At 56.8% G+C, this 20839-nt stretch overlaps 3 protein-coding genes across 4 annotated transcripts in view; 1 reads left to right on the top strand and 2 right to left on the bottom strand.

Annotated features, from left to right (window-relative positions):
* Positions 1-206: 206 nt before the first annotated feature.
* On the bottom strand, positions 207-10451 carry HECTD3 (HECT domain E3 ubiquitin protein ligase 3). Its single transcript, XM_056356267.1, has 21 exons — positions 10125-10451; positions 9874-10034; positions 9409-9501; positions 8999-9134; positions 8464-8579; positions 8074-8187; positions 7571-7653; positions 7024-7189; positions 6468-6549; positions 5358-5540; positions 4627-4679; positions 4229-4293; positions 3692-3795; positions 3239-3358; positions 2797-2886; positions 2231-2437; positions 1683-1812; positions 1190-1264; positions 876-957; positions 682-753; positions 207-417 (listed from the first exon to the last, which is right to left on the bottom strand). Exons 1-21 carry the CDS (start codon positions 10449-10451, stop codon positions 333-335), a joined length of 2544 nt encoding a protein of 847 aa, XP_056212242.1. The 3' UTR covers positions 207-332.
* Positions 10452-10552: 101 nt separating this feature from the next.
* On the top strand, positions 10553-14163 carry UROD (uroporphyrinogen decarboxylase). Its single transcript, XM_056356273.1, has 10 exons — positions 10553-10788; positions 11664-11776; positions 11859-11938; positions 12102-12164; positions 12250-12447; positions 12690-12851; positions 12979-13116; positions 13259-13359; positions 13622-13688; positions 13886-14163. The coding sequence occupies exons 1-10, from the start codon at positions 10553-10555 to the stop codon at positions 14048-14050; spliced, it is 1323 nt and encodes a 440-aa protein (XP_056212248.1). The 3' UTR covers positions 14051-14163.
* A 1026-nt stretch (positions 14164-15189) lies between these two features.
* Positions 15190-20839, bottom strand: part of ZSWIM5 (zinc finger SWIM-type containing 5) — a 100202-nt gene continuing 94552 nt past the window's right edge. For both annotated transcript variants that reach the window (XM_056356265.1, XM_056356266.1), the window contains exons 12-14: positions 18485-18648; positions 18103-18184; positions 15190-17671 (exon numbers count right to left, since the gene is read on the bottom strand). In XM_056356265.1, the coding sequence (XP_056212240.1) occupies positions 16809-17671; positions 18103-18184; positions 18485-18648 (1109 nt within the window). In that variant the 3' untranslated portion in view covers positions 15190-16808. The remainder of the gene's footprint in view (positions 17672-18102; positions 18185-18484; positions 18649-20839) is intronic.

Below are 20839 nucleotides of genomic sequence, written 5' to 3'. Positions count from 1 at the left end.
GAGTGCAGCCTGGGAAGAGCGAAAGTTGTGGAGCTGCAACAGGGACACTTGGAGAAGAAACTCATTACAAAAGTCTACCAGACCTTTCTGATGTATGAGGGCTGGGCCAGGGTTCCATTATTGCAGTCACATTCACACTCCAAGCCAGCTCCCACCCTGCTGAAGACCCAAACCTCCACGTCCAAAGAGGTGCTGGTTACCACTGCTGGGAGCCAGGCTTCACACCTGTATGTTTATTATATATACACATCCTGGGGGGAAAAAGGAGCTCTTCCCACTGCACGGTTTTGTCAAATGATTGTCCATGCTGCTTGGTCAGTCAGGCTGCAACATCACTCTTCCCACGGACTCATATCTGTGTCAATGGCCACGCAGTTATAGGCAGCATAGCGCAACTTCTCTTCGCATACCTTGGCTCTAGAGATGGCAGGAGGGGTGTGGGGGGAAAGACAGACAAGGAGGAGTTGCCATTGCTGCATCTGCCAGCTCAGAGGTAAGATGCTTTCTGAGATGGAGGCTATGCTTCACTAGCTGCCCACAGAGAGAATCACAGCAGCCACACGGTAGAGGCAGGGGGACATTAAGTGTGGCAAAGCGATGGGGCCCTACAGGTCAGCACCAAGGTTAAGCAGAGAGCCCAGACACACAGTCCCCCAGATGCAGGGAAGCACCAAAACTTACGTGGCATAGTTGGGCAAGAAGAGGGTGCTGGAGCAGGTGGATGACTCTGGCAAAGCATCTGTTGTCTCAGAGCTTGGGGAGAAGGCGACAAACCGGTCAGAACCAGCAGTCCAGCAAGGGAGGGGAGACCAAGACCACACATCCCTTTGGTGTGGGGTCTGTCAGCCTTGCAGTCTACAGAAGAACAGACTCACCCCATCTTGTCTGGATAGATGTAGATTCGTGCTGGAAGGCGGCTTCTGCCAGTGACAAATCTGAGGAAGCGGCTGCGATCCTCTGTAAAGAAAAGCAAAGACATCAGCAGACCTAGAGGATGTGAGATTGAGTACAGCCACTTCCAGGTATCCCCAGCGCTAGCAAGCAGTTCCTTCAGCCCAGCTGCTTGCTCTCCTTGGCTCCCGTCTGTTCCCCAGGCAGCAATGAGGGCAGTTTCACCCTCCCAGTTCCCACCCAGCATCCTGGGACTTGGCATGGCACAAGGTGCACAGGGACAAAGCAAATCACTCACCATTGGTGAAGTTGTTGAGTGCTTCCCAGAAGTACTGAACACGGGTGTCCAGTGGCTCAAAGTCCTCAAACCGAGCTAGCAGAAAGGATACAGAAAAGGATTTTATTAATAGTCCAAGCTCCACCCAGGGGTTCTCTGCCAGCTCAGGAAGAAACCTCTGGGTACCTGCAAGGTGAAAGCACACAGACTCAAGGTACAAGGGACGCGTGCAGTCAGGCCCCTCCCAGAAAGCACATCCAGATCCACATCTCTGCTCCACAGAGACTCAGATACCGGTGGCCTAGGGATGTCCCAGCCTCTGCTCTGAGGCCCATCATGGAGACAAGGGACACCCCTGCCCCCATCAGCACCCAGCTAAAGGCAGGAAGTATACAGGCCCATATTCTCACTGTAATAAAGGCTAACATCAGCTGCCACACCTCTCCTTGTGCCAGCACAGAAAAAGAGAGCCTTGTTTTCAGGGAAAGAGTTTTCAGCAGAGCCCTTCACTTACTGAGCTTCTTCAGGGCATCAACTGTGACTTCAGGGTCCCCACAGACCTTTTTTTCCAGCTCCTGCCAGGTGAGGAGGTCAAGAACAGCTTGGGGCACCACCTTCAGCAGCCCAGCCTGCATGGCCATGATCTGAAAAGGGGACAGGGTGGGTAAGCAGCATGTCTTGCCCAATTCCCTGGCTCATGCTTGAGCCTAGGGACTCAACTGAATGCAAGCCATGTGACTGCTCAGCAAATACTCCAAGGAACCTGAAGAAGGGAACAGGATTGCACCAAGATCTCAGTTTGCTGAGGAAGCCCGTGTCAGAGCTGGGAATAAAGCCCCATTTGTCCCACGCTGCTACAAGCCACTTTGCTTATCAGTAACTCCACAGGTGCCAGGACCCCACCAAAAAGGATTGCCTACTATTGCACCAACGAACATGGGGATACTAACCATGATGCATTTTACCAGAAACAGACTTGGGGCGGGGGGTGGGGGTGGTGGGGTGGGCAGGGGGTATGTATCTGGGGACTCAATAACTACTGATGCTACGGGACAGCGTTACCTGCTCCTTGCTCTCCTCCAGCCGAGCCTTCTGTACCAGGCGGATGAACTCCTTGCGGTCCTCATAGCACACCACGGTGCTACTGCCATTGGGGATCAGCTCCACCATCCGCTGGTCACTCAGTACCGTTGTGTAGGTCAGCTCATTCCCAAATTTGAACTCAAAAGTGTCTTTGTCCATAACTTCCATCACCTCTAGGAGCTTCACCTGCCCAGACCCCATATAAGTGCTTGTTAGAGAGGGGCCCAGTGGGCAGTGGCGTGCCCAAATCCTCATCTCCTCCCTTCCCAGACAAGGGCTGGAGTGACTGTGACAGGAGCACAGCATGGGATATGCTGCCTTAGAGCTGTTTAGCAGACCCTGGGGCATTGTGTGCTTGAAGTGGTAGTTAGCGTAGCTACATCTCTACATTAGTTACAGGATACATTAAACACTAAGAGTGCCCTTTTTGTGTGCGTTTCTTTGACACATCGCAGGAGGAAGCAAGTACAACATGAGGACACAAATCACCACCTTGCTGAATGCCACAAGGAATAGGATAGGCATGGCCTCCCAGTCCCTCTCACCAGCACAGAGTCCACAGCAGGAAAGTCTTTGCTCCAGCTGACCTCCTCCCCTGTTAATTGTTTCCAGACGAAGCCAGGAAGAGCCAGGACCTGAAAGAGGATAGGAATTTTGCTGAAACTTTGTGAAAGAAGACATCCCCAAAGATGGGGATAGGGCTCAACGGTGCAGACACAAAGGAGTTTCCCTGCTCCTCCTGTCCACATTCTGAGCTCACCATAGTTGAACAGGGACCAGACACCCTCTCCCAAGCTCCCAGCAGCACCTCCCAAAACTCAGGCTGTGCGCTCTCCTAACCCCTTGTGCCCCAAATCCTGTCAAACACCTTTTGTCCCAGTGTATGAACACAGAGCCCTCCCATGCTCCTGTTGGACTGGCTGCAGAAGGGGGCTAATAACTCCCTTCGTGGCAAACCTCCATGCAGGGACAGGACTGAAAGCTTACCAGAAACTCCTTGCCCCTCAGAGCTGCTCCCATGATCTGCCCAATCCACTCGTACTTTGCGAAGTCTCTACAGGAGGGGTTGGGGACGTACATGTCCCTGGCTTCTCCAGTGCCATTACCCTACAGAGGCAAGAGGCAAAACTCCAAGTCATGATCTCAGTGCAGCGTGAAACACCACAAACTCTGTTCCTGCAGTGCCTCTGGGCACTTCTCACAGCCAAAGTGGGCTAAACCCTCCATCCTCCTTGGCAATACTCCTAGTGAGAGACTAATATCCAGGTGCTTGTCAGCATATCCTAAAATGAGATGACACAAAGCAATCTACCCAACCCTTCACGAGGAAAAGCTTCGCACGAGTGAAAGTAGGTATGTTTCTGGCACACAGGGGGACAGGGACAGCACTGCATTGCCAAGCACAGAAAGATCTGCCTCAGATACCCCAACCCACAGCACCTGGTTGGACGTGCGCACAAAGAAGGGCAGAGGCACGGGGGTGTCTGCTGAGCTGGGACACAGCTCTTCCGACATGTCTGCCAGGCTGTCCCGAAAACCGCCACCTGCAACCCCAAAAGAAGGACATTTTTAACGATGTGAACTCCCTATGTGCTGACCCTAGAGTTATGGAGCAAAGATGAAGAATTCCGGTCCAACCTGGCCCAGCACTGACCAGAAGGCTCCTGTCAGCCTTATGGCACCAGAATAAATAAGACATGAGAAATAACATCCCTGCCTGGCCTCTGCAGAGCAGCCAGAGAGCGCACTGGCACTATCAAAGCTGCTGTTAGTGATTAATGGAGGCCTGGTCCCCATCCCAGCAAGCAGCACTCCTTATCTGAGACATGGCCAGGGGTGGCAGGACAAGGCAACCTGCCTTCCCTCTCTCCTCCATGCGCAGTAATACTGGGAGTGAATAAGAGCCCCTACAGCAACAGTCACCCCATCAACCCCCAGCTTGGCTCCAGAGGAGCCCTTGCCTCACACAGCCCCTACCTTGGTCGATGATGCCCTCCGCGATGAATTTGCACTCCCACCACTGGTCATAACGTAACGGCCACCTGTGGAGAACCAGGCATTGCCTGAGGTGCTGCTCAGCGCCAAGGAGATGCTGGGGAGGCAGCAGCCACAGCAGGGACACCAGGGGACTGGGGTGGACCAGCCTGGGCTCAGGACAGGACAAGATCTCAATCTCCAGAAACAGCTTCATCCTCAGTAGGGAGGTGACACCTTGGGGAACAGGCCCTGATCCCGCGGCTGAGCTCGCTCCTGCCCTAGCAAACCGTCTCCAGAGCACAGGACATGGACACGCTTCCCAGACACCCTGCTGTGACAGAGGACATAGCTCCCAGCACTGCATGACCCGCCCCCCCCAGCCCCCAGATGCTACTTACCTATAATCTAGAGGCTTTTCAAACTTGTCCGAGGGCTTCAGGCCTTCATACACCTGCAACAAGCAGAGAAGATCAAGGGTGGTATCCCCCGTCCAGGGATACTGGTGCCAGGTGAAGGCAGGAAATTGGAAGAGATCTGGTTTGCCCCAAACGTTTAAATACTGACTGAAGCTGATCTCTAAATGGTCTAGGAGCCCTTCATTTTTTGAAAGGGAACATAAATTACAGTGCTAATCACTGTATGGAACTTTCTGGCCTCAGAGGTACATTGAACACATACTAAACCTCAGCAGCCTGGGATGTTTGGGCACACATAGAGCAACACGTCTTTTGGAAGTAGGGGGCGAATGACAACAGGAAGATCAGCATTGCTGTAAAACCACGATACAGGACTGTGTGCAGCTGCATTACTGTGGTCACACAAGAATTCTTTGCTGCCCTTTTAGTGTAACAAGACTGTTATGCTATGCATTAGCAGCATGCCACAGAGAGCATCCATGATAGAGACTCCAACTCAGAGATCCCAAATCCCTCCTAGATGTTATTCCTGGATATGGGATCATCAGCACATGTAACTGTAGAGCCTGTGAGTCATATGAAGATGCCTTGAGGAACTCCAGGTACTTCCAGCTCCAAGTTGTCCCTTCCACCCACCTCTATGTGGCTCATTTTGGTTTTGGGATGTTCCACTCTCCCCAGAGCAGTAGGGACCCTGCCAGGAGGGACAGTACCTGGGTGAAGACAGCGTTCTTGCAGCTGGGGTCCAGGGCAGGATTGTCTCTGTGCTCCATAGCCAGGCGTCGGTTAATATAGAGCCGTGGCATGAAATTGGGCTTGCTGGTCTCCGAGTCCTTCAGACACTGGGTAATGAGAGCTGTGCGCCTCTTGGACAGCAACAAGAACTGCTTGATATGCTGCCAACAGGTATGTCCAAATGTCAGAAGTGCCCAGTGTCCAAAATACGTCACCAACTTCCTACTAAAGCCATTGCACCGCCAGGTCTCTCCCCTTCCCAGGTCCACTGCCTTCCACACGCCGACACATCCTCCTTGACGGTATTTGCTCTACCTCTGTCTCTGAAAGATTTTGCTTTCTGGCTTAAGGCTAAGTCCATCCTCTCTCCATCAGTCATCATCTGATGCTCACACTCCAGTGTTGCTTGGACTCTCCTTCAACCTCACTCTCACCAGAACATCAGCCTTACTATCCCTTCTATTTGTAATCAAAGCAAGCCCCTCTAAACAAGAATCCTCAAACGCTTTGGGTCCTGTGTTGAGCTGGCACAGGAATTACAGTGTTTTCTGACACCAGGCCTGGAAACAAAGAGAATGGGGCTACCCCAGCAACGTCTAGCACACGTATTCTGGGAGAGGATATAAAGAAAACAGACAACTGGAGGGACAAACTCAGTCTTATGAGAAAGATGGAAACCAAAAGCTTATTAAAGTCAGAAAGAAATTACTGGTAAAAGCCTTGCTGTTTGGACACAGCCAGCTCAAAGCTGCTGGCAGCAAGTGCAGGAACAGAGTGTCCTGGGCCGAGATCTAGGAGGGGATGTGTGTCCAGCTCACGTGCCCAGTGTTGCTATGGTCCAAGTCCTTTTGAGGGCAAAGTGCTCTGGTTTGATTATACTTATTACCCCATAGCTACACGTTTCTACATCAGCGTTTTAGCAGGAAGCTAGCCCCTAAACAATATCACCTTTCACAACTTTAATGAACTGAGCTCAGCCAGGTATTTCCCTTGAGCTGTTTTAAAGGCAACAAGCACTGACCTCCCCTAGCCCAAGCGCATCACCCTGCCAGACTGAGCCCCCACGAGACACAGAGGGAATCATTCACCTTGAGTTTGCTGAACGTGCCAACAGTGTGGTCCCAGGCTGGCACCAAGTGATGCAGGACACTGTCCAGGAGCTTGATGAACCTAAATCCCAAAGAAGGTGGTATTGTGACATAGGAGGGACAGACATCTGCGCAAGCTTATCCAAGACCAGACACAAGCAGAAAAGTAACAACTGATCCAAACCCAACCCAACATAGTCTTTTACGTCACAGAGCCTTTGGTACTAAATTTCCACTCCCTGGGCACTGCAGGGACCCTGCACCCCTTGCAAGGGACTCTGCATGCATCTGTCCCACACATTGCACAGAAACATTGCACTTGCGACACAAAAGATGCCCTGAACTTGAGCTGCAAAATTCCTCTGAAAGTGTAGGGAAGTTACCCCAGAGAGCCCCCTTTGCTGCCAAATGACTCTGCTATTTTTTCTAGGGTCCAGGATGCCTGTCCCAGGGGGAGTCACTCAGCTTTTCAGCTTCCAGCCTCACTCATGCTGGAGATGGCACCAGCCCCTGCAGGCAATACCACCGGGCTTGTCTGCCTCCCTCCGTACAGTACCTTTGAATAAGCACGGCCCGTCGGTATAGCAGATCAGGGTCTGTCCCTTCTAGGCGAGGGTAGCGCACTAAATTGGGCAGCTGGAACATGTCAGCACTGAGCCCCAAGTCCCTCTGTCGGGAGGATTTGATTTTGATGCCTCGGAGGCGAACATCAATCCCATCATCTGCCAAGGAAGACCACAGATGACACGCTAAGACCATGAGAAAGCAAGCCATTCAGCACGGGAGGTCTACATGTAAAAGCACTAGGAATGTGACCAGCTCCAACAGCTCTTGGGCTAGGCACTGAGAGCCTGAAATACCTCCGTGAAGCAGCAGCGGGATATTCACAAAAGAATGAAACCAAAAACAATTGAAGGCAGAGAAAGATAGGATGAAAGCTGAGGGCTTGCAAACCTCCAGGTCTCCCTGGAGTTTCCCATGGTTCTTCTGCATCTTGTCTGAAACACCCCATAGGGCTAAGAAGTACAAGCCACAGGAACAAACTCTTAATGTACGGTATCTTACAAGTACATTATGGATGAGGCCATAACACCTAGCCCTACCTCTGCACTCCACAATCCGGATCTCAATGACAGGCAGGTGTGTTGTCATGTCCTCAAGGACGCACACATCCCCAATGTAGCTCCTGCAAACACAGCAAAAACAAGGGCTGCAGAGCTGCTCCTTTACCCATCCTGTCAAAAATCCACTCAGCTGCTTATAAGGGAAGAGGGTTTGCATCTTCTGAAATGGGAGCCTGTGGCAGGCACCCAGACCCAGTTTGCCTACAACATGGCCTAGGCTGAATGCCTGAACCTGCTGGTGCTTCAGGTCCAGGCAACATGATCCTGACGGGTCCCACAACCCGATCAGGAAAGCCGTGATGATTGTGTCATCTGCTACTGTAGGCAGAATCTGTAGCTCAGAGATGGAAAATGCCTGTCCCAAGGCCCTGGGCTTCTTAAGACAGGCTGGTGCTGGCATGACCACTTAGGGTCAGGGTGTCCAGCACCCCCAGCCCCCGCAAGGGGACTATCCTCTCCACCTCCATCCATCCACCACTCACTCATCGATGCCAACGTCGTTCAGTTTCTTCAGATTGTCCCCCTCGCCCCCGTACACAGCGACCCGCTTGGGCATGAAGTTCTCATCGGTGGTATCCACCGTCAGCAGGAGCTTCCTGCAAAGGGAAGCATGAAATGAGGAGAAAGTAACTGCATTTGAACACCCATTGCTTCTTCCCCTTATTGCCTGGTCACACCTGTTATCAAGCACACACAACTGGTGCTGGGATCCCCGGGTACCTGTGATAATGCTAAGACCCTTTCAAGCCCAGAGCCAGAGCAAAGGCAGGGGGTCAGGCAGTGCGGCGCAAATTTGGGCCATGATGGACTCATGCAGAGAGCAGGGGCTTTGCCCCAGCTGCCAGCCAGCACACAGAGGAGAGGTGCCTCACTTGACAATGGTGCCTTTCTTCATGTTGAGCCGCACCCAGTGCTGGCCCTGGGACCCGTCACTCTCCCAGTACGTGTCGGCGTGGCTGTCGGTCAAGCATGACACATTGAAGTCCTCCTGGAAGAGGGCAGTGAATGAAAGGAAGATCAGATGGGGGTCGGATTAACTTCCCTTTAGTGGTTACTCTTGTCATGAATCTTAAGAGCCAGAGGGTGTCAAACTGGCCCATTCCCTTTGCTGGGCCGTGGGTAGACACAGGACATCGCAGCTGACCCTCCAAGGTGCTCTGGGGTCACACACGGAGCACAGAACATCAAACCCTCCCTAAAATCAGCTTAGCAGCTAATATTAGCATTTGCTTCTCAAATCACAGCCCCTTCAGGGGCCACAATACGCTGCATGATGCTCCCCAGGCTTCTCTCCCACATCCTCAAACGCAGCCCAACCCATCAAGAAGAGCAGCACACCAAGTACCATCCATGTCCCCCAGCCCCACGGCACAGTGGGGCTGGTGTAGCCTCATCTCTTTAACCCACCGTGTAAGACGAGACATCGATGCTGTCCACGTACTGCTTGACACTGCCCAAGTTCTCATCCTCCTTCCCAATGTGATCATAGAGGAAATGCACCAGGTCTTCGTCACACTCATAAGTCCATGTTGGGGGCACAAACCTACCATGGAAAAAGGATTAATAGGTCTGGAGAGCCAGGGGCAGCCAGGCTAACAGGTGAGGGAAGGCAGGTCCACATCCTGCTTGCCTTGGTCTCACCCTGTTTTCTGCTTCATACAGGCTTATCTAGGACAAGACTATGCAGAGCAGAGCTGTTCCCCACTGCCTGTATTCCCCTCTCTCCCCCTGGTCTGCAGGAGATGGCTGTCTTGAGCAGCCAGGGAGAGACAGTAGCTTGCACCCAACCACAGCAGCAGCTGGGAAACAGTTCATACCGAAGCTTCTCTACTGCGGCCTCATCCTGCTCCATGGGCTTGGGCTTCGCTCCGAGGCGCAGCGAGTACGTCAGATCCACCACCTGCTCCCATCTGAAACAACCCAGAGAAGGGGATAGCGAGCAAATCCCAGGGGAAAGGGGGAGCTGGTGGTCAAGGAGGAGCTGGAAGGGGAAGGCTGGGGTTTAAAGCCCACCGCACTCCATCCTCCATCTCCTCCAGCCTCATCTGCCATCCTCTTCAACCATCCCCACCTCTTGCAGCCCACACCCAGCAAGGCAGGTGCCAAGCGGAGCGATGGAGCCAAACCCAGTGAACTCCACCGCCGACATCCCTACGGCCTCGCTCCCACCGGAGAAGCGGCCGAGGGGGCCGGGTCACCCCGGTACCCCCAGGGGGCCTGGCCGGGGGGGGGGTGGGTGCGCACCGCGGGGCGCCCCGGAGCAGGAGAGCGGCGGCCCGCACCTGATGACGGGTTTGTAGTCCACCCCGAAGAGCTGCTGCTGCCGCTGGATGCGCTCCGTGGACTCCACTGGCACCAGGCGGTCCCCGCCGTCGGCGTGCTTGCACACCAGCACCCAGCCCTCCTCCAGCTCGCAGCCGCTCCGGTACTCCTCCAGCTGCTCCTGCGGGGACAGGCGGCCCCCGTCAGCGGACGGGCAGGCCCCGCCGCGGGCAGCGCAGGCCGCCGCGGCCTCCCAGCCCCCCGCCGCTACCTTGCTGAGCTTGACCCAGAGCCCGGCGCCGTTGCAGTACTCCTCGCCGGTGGCGCGGAGGCAGCCGCCCTTCCGCACCTCGATGGTGGCCCGCGCCGCCCGCTTGCCGCCCCGCGCCGGCCCCGGGCTGTCCCAGACGCTGAGCAGGCTGCGGGCGGCGGCGGCGGCGGCGGCGGCGGGGTCCTTGCAGATCTTGTACTGCACCTCCCGCGGCACGTAGCAGAGCGCGGCGGGCAGCGCCCGGGCGCGGCGGAAGCACTCGCTGCACTGCAGCAGGAACCGCAGCCGGCCCAGCACCTGGTGCGGCGCCTCCCCGCCCGCACGCATCGCGTACCGGCTACCGTGCGCGGCGGGCAGCGGCCGAGCCCCACACCGGCGGGGTCGCTACTCGCGGGTTTACGGCAAACCCCGCCCGCCGACAAGGCAAGATGGCGGCGCCCGGTGAGGCGGACGTAGGGCAAGATGGCGGCGCCCGTGCGGAGTACGGAGGAGCGCGGAGCAGGGCAAGATGGCGGCGCGTGGAGGGGGCGGGGCAAAATGGCGGCGTACGGAGAGGCGGGGCCACGGCAAGATGGCGGCGCCGGCGGGGCGGGGCGGGCCGTGTCGGGAGGCAACGGAGGGCTGGGCAGCGGCGCAGGAGCATGGAGGGCGGTGAGCGGCTCCTGTGAGTAACCGCGGCTGGGGAGGGCGCGCACCGGGGCCCGCACGGGGGATACTGGTGTGGCCCAGGGGATGGTGCTGTGCCGCTGGGGACCTGTACTGGGGACGCTGGTGTGGCCCCGGGGATGGTGCTGTGTCGCTGGGGTCCTGTCTTGGGCATACTAGTGTGGCCTAGGGGATACAGTGCTGGCACCAGGGTCCTGCACTGGTGCTACTGGTGAGGCACTGAGGGGGCTGCCCCTGCACTGGTAGGGCACTGGGAATGCTGACCCTGCACGGGGATGGATCAGCAGGGCCACTGATGCGGCTTAGAAGTCACAGGTCCCACGTTGGAGGTTTTGGTGACTTGTTACCCATGGCCTCCACCTGTCACAGCAGGATGGTGCTGGCCATCCCCCGCGGCAGCCCGGGGTCCCCGTCCCTGGGGCAGGCAGGCTGGGCTCCAGCAGCCCCTGGGCGGTGGCACCGCCGCAGGGAGGTTGGGGACACATGGTGGCTACCTTGGTGGGCACTGGGCCTCCAGGGGCTGCATGGCACAGATAGGGACTGGGGACACCGGTGGCAGGGCTGGCCGCCCCCGCACCCCACCGGCCCCAGATCTCTCCGGGCAGGAGCAGCTGCTGGCCCTGATAACTTAATCTTGCGGGGCCCTGGGCCAGGCATCACCTCTCCCTGGGGAGGGCCCTGGCGTCTGGAGCAGGAAGAGGCCCTGGACTGCCGTGGGGAGCATTTGTCACGTTTGTCACAGCTGGGTGCAAGCCCTTCCCCATGGTCACCGGGGAGTGGGGATGAGCTGCCGGCCCTGGCACCCCCAGCCCCCAACCGTGGGGGTCAGGCAGGGCACCCAGACCCCTCGTGGGTGACAGTCTGTGTCTGCAGCCCCAAAGGCTTCCCCAAGCTGAAGAATGACACGTTCCTGCGAGCGGCGCGCGGGGAGGAGACGGAGTACACCCCGGTGTGGTGCATGCGGCAGGCAGGGCGCTACCTGCCCGGTGAGCAAGTGGAGGAGTTGGGAGGGGGATGGTGAGGGGCGCCTGGCACGTACCCTGTAATGCTTAAGTTGGTCCCTTGCAGAGTTTCGGGAGACCCGGGCGGCACAGGATTTCTTTGCCACTTGCCGGAGCCCCAAACTGTGCTGTGAGCTGACCCTGCAGGTGAGCATCCCCTAGGGGGTCTGTGTGGCCCTTCTCCCCGCCCAGATGGGTGGCCTCAATAAGTTACGCAGACTTTGGGGATGCTGCTGCCCCATGTGCTTGTAGGGCCTCCACGGGCAGGGTGTCACAGCCTCTCACTGATGCTGCCTCTTCCCCTCCACAGCCGCTCAGACGATTCCCCCTGGATGCTGCTATCATCTTCTCTGACATCTTGGTGGTGCCCCAGGTGAGAGCTGTCACCAGTGGTGGAAAGCAGTGACTGGGTTCAGGGCCACCCTATTCCTGTTTCTTCCATTCTCCCCTGTCCCCAGGCACTGGGCATGGAGGTTGTCATGGTCCCTGGCAAAGGACCCACATTCACAGAGCCTCTAAAGGAGGTGGAGGATCTGCTGAAACTGCGACAGAAGGTGGATGTGACTGCAGAGCTCGGTTACGTCTTCCAGGCCATCACGCTGACACGACACCGCCTGGAGGGCAAGGTGCCCCTCATCGGCTTCTCCGGGGCACCTGTAAGTGACGTGGCTCCTCCACGTGGGCTTCCTAGCTGGCCTTCTCTGCTCTTTCTTTTGGGGTGATACCAGCCATGGCACCTCCAAAACTGTGGGTGCTGTAGGTGTGTGTAAGTGGGGAACATTCAGTGCAGGAGCAGCTGTGTCCCATACTCTGGGTTGCTCACAAGTCCTACCTTCAGCACTGTGACCAGCCCCTCGTGTCTTCTTCCACCTCCATCACCCTCCTCTCCTTCCCACAGTGGACGCTCATGTCCTACATGATTGAAGGTGGTGGTTCTACTACAATGGCCAAGGCCAAGAGCTGGCTCTATCGTCACCCCGAGGCAAGCCACCGACTGCTGCGACTGCTGGCTGATGTCATCACTGACTACCTGTTGGGGCAGGTGGCTGCTGGAGCGCAGGTGTGTCCTGGGGCATGGGGACAGGGCCAGGCAGGAACTGGGGATAGGGAGCAGAGAGGGTCCAGCTTCTAGGAGGAGGAGGAGGAAGGACTGAGGTGCGGCTCTCCTAGTCCCATGTCTCTGGCAGGCGCTCCAGCTGTTTGAGTCCCATGCTGGGCACCTGGGGCCGGAGCAGTTTCAGGAATTTGCCCTGCCTTACATCCGAGACATCGCCCAAGCTGTCAAGAGGAAGCTGAAGGAAGCGGCGCTGCCCCTGGTGCCCATGGTGAGTTGGGGCTGCCTGGATCAACCCTGGCATCTGGGGGCTGCTGTAGAGGGCTGCATCCCCTGGTTGCTGCCTCCCCGTCTAGCCTGTGGAGAGGGGCCTGACCCACAGCGGAGTTACTGCCTGTCTCCTCCCTTCCCAGATCATCTTCGCAAAGGATGCGCACTATGCACTGCACGACCTGGCCCGTGCTGGTTACGAGGTGGTTGGCCTTGACTGGACCATCCGGCCCCAGGAGGCTCGGTAAGTCTGGCGGAGCGCTCAGGTGTCTGAGTAGCACCTCGGGTTGGGTACCCTGACCTCTTCACCCGCCCTGAGCCATCCCAGGCTTAGAGATTTCCGCGCCAGAGGTGGGGGTAGTTGGGCCCCACATTGCGTGGAGCTCACAGTAACCAGGGGCTGCAATGAAGGGTCCTATGTGCCCTGGGGTGCGGGCTGCAAGCACCCGGCTGCCCCCAGCCTCTGCGTAACACACAACAACTTGCCTGCTTTCTCCCTGCTGCAGTGCACAGGCAGGGAAAGATGTCACCCTGCAAGGGAACCTGGATCCCTGCGCACTCTATGCACCCAAGGTGAGCGGTGGGCATCGCCAGCGATGGGGGCTAGTTCCAGCCTGTGTTAAAGGCCTCCCGCCTCCGTTTCACAGGTTTCTCCACATGCAGTGCTGGCTTACGTCCCAGCAGTTCCCCAGGCTGGCTGGGGGCTGGTGGGGGTGGAGTACCCTGGGCTGGCTGGGGCTAACACAGTGCATTTCCCACTGTGCCTACAGGAGAAGATCGGCGAGCTGGTGAAGAAGATGCTGGAGGGTTTCGGCACGCAACGCTATATCGCCAACCTGGGCCACGGCCTGTACCCTGACATGAGCCCCGAGCACGTGGGTGCCTTTGTGGAGGCCGTGCATGCTCATTCCTGCCACATCAACAAGCACAGCTGAGCCCGGAGGCTTGGGGACAGGACTCTGGTTTGGGCACAGTCACCCCAAGTAGTGTGTTGTCACAGGGCTCGCTCCAGGCTGGGCTGCAGCATTAAACCAGCACCTTGTCTGCAGCAGCCGTGTGGCTCTGGCTGGGGCACGGGGAACTGGACGTCTCTGAAGGAGATGGGCAGTGCTGGCAGCCTGGCAGTGGGGCACGTGAGGTCAGGGCGAGCTGCTGAGCCCTGTCCTGCAGGTCAGAATGAGGAAACAGGGATGCCAGCCAAGTGGGGGGGAATGCATCTCCCTGCTGGGGGGCCCAGCGTTGTGCCAAGGGCTGGCAAGAGAGGACATGAACCTGTCCTGGCAGTCCTGGCACTACAGATGTGTTCAGCCCTGCTAGGGGAGGTGGGCTGCCTGAGGCTGGCAAGGTCACAGTCTGGGAGCTGGGGGCTCACAGCCTGCTGCTGCCACAGGCCCAGCGTGAGCTGTGTTCACAGTCCTGCTCAGGTGGGAACAAGCAACGTGCCATTGACCCAGGGCATCCCTGAGTGAGTGGGAGACCCAGCAGGACTCACCTGGGGGGCAGGTGGCCATGTGGCAGGAGCCCTCCAGACACTAGCACCACCAGCACCCTGCCACACTGGCTGGGATGGCAGCACAGACACCATGGTGCCAGCACTGCCATCACTCCAGCTCTCAGAGCCTCCTTGGGACCATCCCACTGGGCCTTGAGATCTCTCCTCCATGCACACCTCCCCATTTCTCTGATCCTCAGAGTCAAATCTGCCTGGAGCTCAGCAAACCCCACAGAAAGCAGCACGGGGTGCTGGCAGCACCCAGGAACCCCGCGTTATGACTCTGTGCCATCCCATCCCACACTGCAGCACGCTCACTGCGGTCCAGGCTGGCTGATCAAGACATGGTCGCCAACACTGCGGTAGCTGGCACAGATGGGGCAGTGCCACCAGCGTGGGCAGGGACCTGCTGATGCTGAATGTGGTAGGGGATTGTCCCCCTCCTTGGGGCACAGGAGCTGGGTACCACAGGAGGCTGTGATGCCACCTCCTCCCTGCCCTGCCTGCCCTGCCCACGCCAGGCTGTCCAGCAAGTGTGGTGTCCCCTCCCTCTTCAGAGAAAGGCAGTAGAGATACAGGCGGTAACGTTCATCCCTTTTATTATTAAACATCAGATGAAGAGGTCGCACACACACATACACGCACGCACGCAAAAAAGAAAGAAAGAAAAAAAAAAAAAAAGAGGAAGGAAAAAAAAAAAAAGAAACAGACTGGTTGAAGACCGCTATTTCAGTGGCGACAGAGACCGAGTACAATTGGTTTCCTGGCCGGAGCGCAGACACAAGTCACTTGCCAAAAAATTAAAAGTCAAATCAGACAGCAGATAACTAGCCCACGTTCTCTAACTACAAGTCACCGTCCAGGCCGGCCCTGGCCCCCCCCCAGCCCTCCCGACCCACTGGCAAAGAAATGAACCAAAACTGAAGAGCCACCGGCCCAGGGCTGGAGAGTCTGCCCCCGGCGCAGCGTGAAGCCGGGAAGGGCTGAGCATTGGCCGCACCACGGAGCCAGGACGCAGAACGGTGCAGGGAGGTGGCACAGCTGCGCCTGCCCCCCCCTCCCTCCCCAGGAGCCAGACAGCCCCAGTGCCCGCCTGCCGCCCGGGCACCTCGCACCCTGCGCCCGCTGGGAGACGGCTGTGTACAAGGTGATGCACTCACGTCCTCCATCACCAGCATCCATGCGTGTCCGAGCAAGCGTCGCCCCAAGTCCCTTCCTTTGCTGTCCTCAAGCGCTGGGCTGCTGCTCCTCCTTCCGTCCGTCCGTCTGTCCGTCCCAGGGCTGCGAGTCGAGCGGACATTCGCCTCCCCCCGCACCCTTCTCACTGCTGACGATGCCGTGGGAACCTGAGAAATGTTCACGTGCCTCCTCCTCTTTTTGTCTGTGGTTCTGTTTTGTGTGTGTTTTTTTTTAAATAATAGTTATAATAATAATAATAACAATAATAATAATAGCAATAATAAAAATAATCGCCCCAGCCCACGACAATTTCAAGTATTCCCCAAATAAAAGACAGAATTATAAATAATTATAACTTTACAATTTAATAATTGACACATATACTATAGTATTTACAGTATCATAAATGCTTTTTTTTTTGTGTTACTTTTAGTAAGCAATCCCTGAGAACAGTTACTTTAACTTGTTTTTATTGAAGTATCTTCACAAATAGAGGAGTTCGCATGTCTCGGGCGGGCGGGAGAAGCGCTCTGCAAAGCCATTGCTTTTGGTGACGCATGAGGTTCTAGTGTCGCGGGTTTCTTTGCTCGCTTTCTTCATTTATTTTTTTTTTTAATTCCCCACATAATTTTAGAAGTTTTTTTGCACTTTGCAACCTTCAGATCCCTCCAGCAACCGCTTCCTTCAGGAAAGAGGTATTAGATTTCCAGGTTAGCTTTTGGTATTGGCAAGGGAGGGCAGGGGGCTGAGCGAACCATCCTTTTTCCCCGTGGTTGCATTTTGGTTTGTGCCCAAGGAATCTCTGGATCCTCTCAGCGTGTGAAATGGTTAAATCCAAGAAAGAAGAAAATAAAAAATAAGAAAAAAAAAAGAAAAGAAAACAAACAAACAAAAAGAAACAGAAGACCAGAACAGAGCAGCCTCTGCTGATGGGAGGAAGGTGATCTCTGCTTTCCTTCCTTCTCTCCCAAGTCCCCGTGCTGCGGCTGGACCCTGCCAGTGAGTGTAGCGGGGGCCAGGGCTCACCCAAACCGTTCCCGCACCAGCAGCATCAGTTTTTTCTTGCCTTTGTAGATTTGTTTGAGATTGTCAATGAACTGGGCGAACTGTATGTGCCCGTCCTGCGCCAGGAGAAAGGTCTCCCTGGCCTTGCTGAGGAACTCAATGAACTCCCCGTAGTGCCGCGGGCTGATGTGGGTGAGCCGGGAGTGGGTGGTGTTGATGTAGGCGCTTATCGTCGCGTCCAGCAGCTGCCGCAGAGGGGCTTTGTCGGTGGACATCAGCTTCCCCGAGTTCCTGCGGCCAGGGATGCCGGCCAGCCCTGGGGCCGTCATGGTGCAGCGGCGAAGGATGTCCGAGAGCACCGTGGCACAGTGCACACTCTTCACCACCAGTGGGATGATGGCCGCCAGCTCATTTTTGCCCAGAGAGTGGCTCAAGGCGCAGGCCCAGAGCACATCGTTGATGGCCGGGTGCGTGTCCTGGTTGTAGGCCAGGTTGAGATGTGTCATGGCCAATGAGGCCAGTTTGAACGCCCGGAGCGGGTAGCCCCGGTGCTCCATGTAGCGGGCGATGGTGAAGAGCTGGGTGTAGGTCATGCCGGTGGAGGCGGCGTCAATGACTATCTGGTAGGCAGTCTCGAAGGCGATGTGGTCCTTCTCACAGAGGGTCAGGGCGGACAGGGCGCAGTTCTGCGGGTCTTTCATGGCACACTGCAGGGCCAGGGTGCGGGCGCAGCTGGCTAGCTCTTCCCGCTGCGGGTAATCCAGGCTCAGGCGCAGAATGGTGTTGTGGGACATCACTGTGGCCGCCACAATGCTGGTGGCTTCCGTGGGAGTGAACAACGAGTACCAGCTCTGCAGGATGCTTACCAGGGCCCTCACCCCTGCAAGAGAACACTGGGGTCACAGCACAGCCCTGGAGCCTGGTGCAGATCACAGGGCTCCTCCCAGTCACCGGGTGCCTGGAGCCAGGGCGAAGCCAGCCTGTGGCGGTGCTGAGCTGCTGCCTCCGCCCCAACAGGGACAGGGCAGAGGGGGACAGGCAGTGGCTACCCTGCGCTGCCATGCTGCAGGGCACAGCGGGCACCGCTGGCCTGGCCGGGGAATAGGGGACCTGTCCCGGTCCCAAAGCCAGCCACCGCTGTGACCCCAGCACTGCCAGCTGGCGCTCGGAGATGCACCCAGTTACCAGGAAGAAACAGGAGACCCAAGAGAGCTCCGATGCCCAGGGCTAGGAATGGCTTGAGGATTTCTGTGCTCAGCCCCATTCTCACTGCATGCGGGACGGACTCTCCCAGCGCAGCGAGGCACTCACCCACTTCGGTGGCGCATGTCACCAGCCACCTCACCATCTCCCGCCGCCGCCAGTTGAGGGTGGACAGGGTCATGCGCATCACCTGCAAAGCAAACTCGGGATGATCAGCTGCCCCACGGGGCTTCAATGAGGCCACCCAACACAGTGGTGCTTCCCAAAAATCCCTCTGTCCTGGCTGGCTCCCGGCTCCCCGGTGCTGCCTCACCTCCTCCCAAACCACAGCAGGCACAGGGGCCTGCCAGGCCTGAGCTCCCCTGCTCTGGGCCATGCAGGGATGAATTTACTCCTTCCATGGGGGCCCACCTGCTTGGTGGAAGACCATCACCACTGCCACTGCCACAGCACATGGGGCAGAAGGGCTACCAGCATCCCCATCCCATACCTGGAGCCCCAGCTCCAGTGCCACGTTGAGCAGCGTTGTGTCCGAGTTGCTGTCGGCCGGTGTGGCGATCTTGAACGCATCCTGGGCCAGCTTGAAGATCAAGGAGGAGGAGTGAATGTTCTTCTGGATGGCCTCCAGCACTGTGCGTAGGCGCAGCATGTCCCCTGAGTGCAGGCAAGAATGGTCAGATGGCTTGGCCTCCCCCCACCCTGCCCTTGCACCCCATATCCCACCTGCACTGGGTGGTGAACAGCCCCTTCAACATGGTCAGCCCCTCTGGACACACATGCGGACAGATGCACAGGGATGCTGGATCAGGCCCTGCAGTCCAATAGCAAAATGGGGCATCCTCCCCAGGAGGTGACACATCCTACAGCACCCATCCTCACTCAGTATCAACCTCTCACAGGGAGGACAAACAACCCAGAGTGATCCCAGACACATTCTGGAGCATCAGCAGACATCTCCAGGCACCTGGGTGTTCTACTCTGGGCTTGACAGCTGTAAAGCAGACTCTTCCCAACAAAGGAGGCATGTGGGGAGATGCCCAGTGCTGAATGGCTGTAGAAAGGCTAGTCTCCATTTAGGAACATTAAAAAGAAGAAGAAAAGCTGTTTGCTGCACACATACTGTCTTGCCAAATAAGTCCTTTCTCTCTGCAAGGCTAGCAACAGCTGGGCCAGGGTCACCCAGACTTGCTGCAGCTTGGTCCTGGATGTCCCAGGTCAGGAACACAGCTCTCATGACCAAGACAGGCTGAGATACCCCAAAGAAGCGATTTCCTGGCACAACACCCAGTGATGCTGTGGGTTTCCTGCCACAGGAGGCGCGGGGTGCTAGAAGGATACAGGATGGCACTGGGAGACAGGGCAGGATCTTGGAAGAGGGACCCATCAAGGCCTATTAATATCATGATCCTGCCTCTGGCTTGCGAAACGGTCCTGTGGGACACAGGATGGGGAGAAGGACCTTTGGCATAGGTGCAGACCAGAGATGCAAACATGCCACATCACATCCCTCTGCTTTGTTCCAGGTTCTTGTTTCTACTCCCATACTCATAAACTGAGCAGATGAAACTCAAGCAAAGAAAACCACGTAACGCACAGCAGTGTGGAAAAACCTAGTGCTGCACCAGGGCACGCAGGGACATGTCAGGTGACTAATAGCTAAAGGTATCACCTGCCACCCACAGCAGCCACTTGCACCACCACCGAAATCTAAGCGTCCCTAAAACGACTCATTGGGGCAGGAGCAGGAGAGGCTGCAAGGACACAGGATTGCATCAGGACATGCTGTGGCGGGGGAACACTTCGGAAGGGGGCGGTGGGAAAAACAGATGCAATCCAACAGCCCTACGCCCCTAGCATAAAAGCCTCATCCCCATTAGGTGCTCAAAGAGAGAAGAAACTCATGGATAAGCCAGGTACCAGCTCTCCATCACAGTACCACAAGGCAGGGCAGAATACCGTCAGCCCTCAAAAGCAGCCAAGCAGAGGAGGGCTGGAAGGAGAGAAGAGGCTGTCAAGGCAGTGAGGCTAGAACTTTCTGACAGCTCATTTACCTTCCACCTTGCCGGGGAAGTGGCACCTTCCCCATCAGGCTGGCAGTACTGGGAGCTGGAGGCTGCTGCGGACTGTGTGGGACAGCAGCAGGCAGCAGTAACCACCTGGCTTGCCAGCCCTCATGGGGCACAAGGCATTTACCGTCCTGGTGGGGTTGTGGTTTCTGGACAGAGGGATGTTTATTGAAAAGCCTGCGCTGGCCTTCATCATTGTGCCTGGCCAGGGACCAGAGAGGCCCGAGAGACCAGTGAGGAGGTGCTTTAGGAGCCCTCTGCGGCTAGGACCAAGGTGTCCCACCCAGCACAGCTGTCTACATCTCCAGCCCTGCTGAAACCCACATGTGGTTTGGTGCACTGGGAGGTCTTCTCTCTCCTACAGCCCGTGAAAGATCATTACCATAGGGCAGGAAGAGACAAAGCAGAGGTAAAAGGATAAGCAGCTTCAAACAAAACCATGCCGTGAACCCACGACACATCTGGCAGGGCTAGCTGACCCGGCAGCTGACCATGCTGTAGGGAGGCACAGTCCAGCATCACTCAGGGGTGCTACCCAGGTTCCACACCACTGCGGCCGGAATCCCTGCAGGGTTGCCTGCACCTCCTAGGAACCTCCTGTCCCAACCTGCCAGTCCATGAGCTTTGGGGCCCTTTGGGACAAGAGTCCTGGGGATCCTGGAGTCCAGAGGGCTCCGCTGAAGCCAGCTTACTGTGCCCTGCTCGGTCAGGCTGCCAGCGGGCCACCCAGCTGCTGTCTGCCACTGCTGAGGGAGCAGAAGCAGGAGCTCCCTCTGTTC

The sequence above is a fragment of the Falco biarmicus genome, chromosome 11 (genome assembly GCF_023638135.1).
Source record: "Falco biarmicus isolate bFalBia1 chromosome 11, bFalBia1.pri, whole genome shotgun sequence".
In the NCBI taxonomy this organism is placed as follows: Eukaryota; Metazoa; Chordata; class Aves; order Falconiformes; family Falconidae; genus Falco; species Falco biarmicus.
The sequence above is the reverse complement of the archived record's forward strand: the minus strand, read 5'-3'. Positions and strand labels throughout refer to the sequence as shown.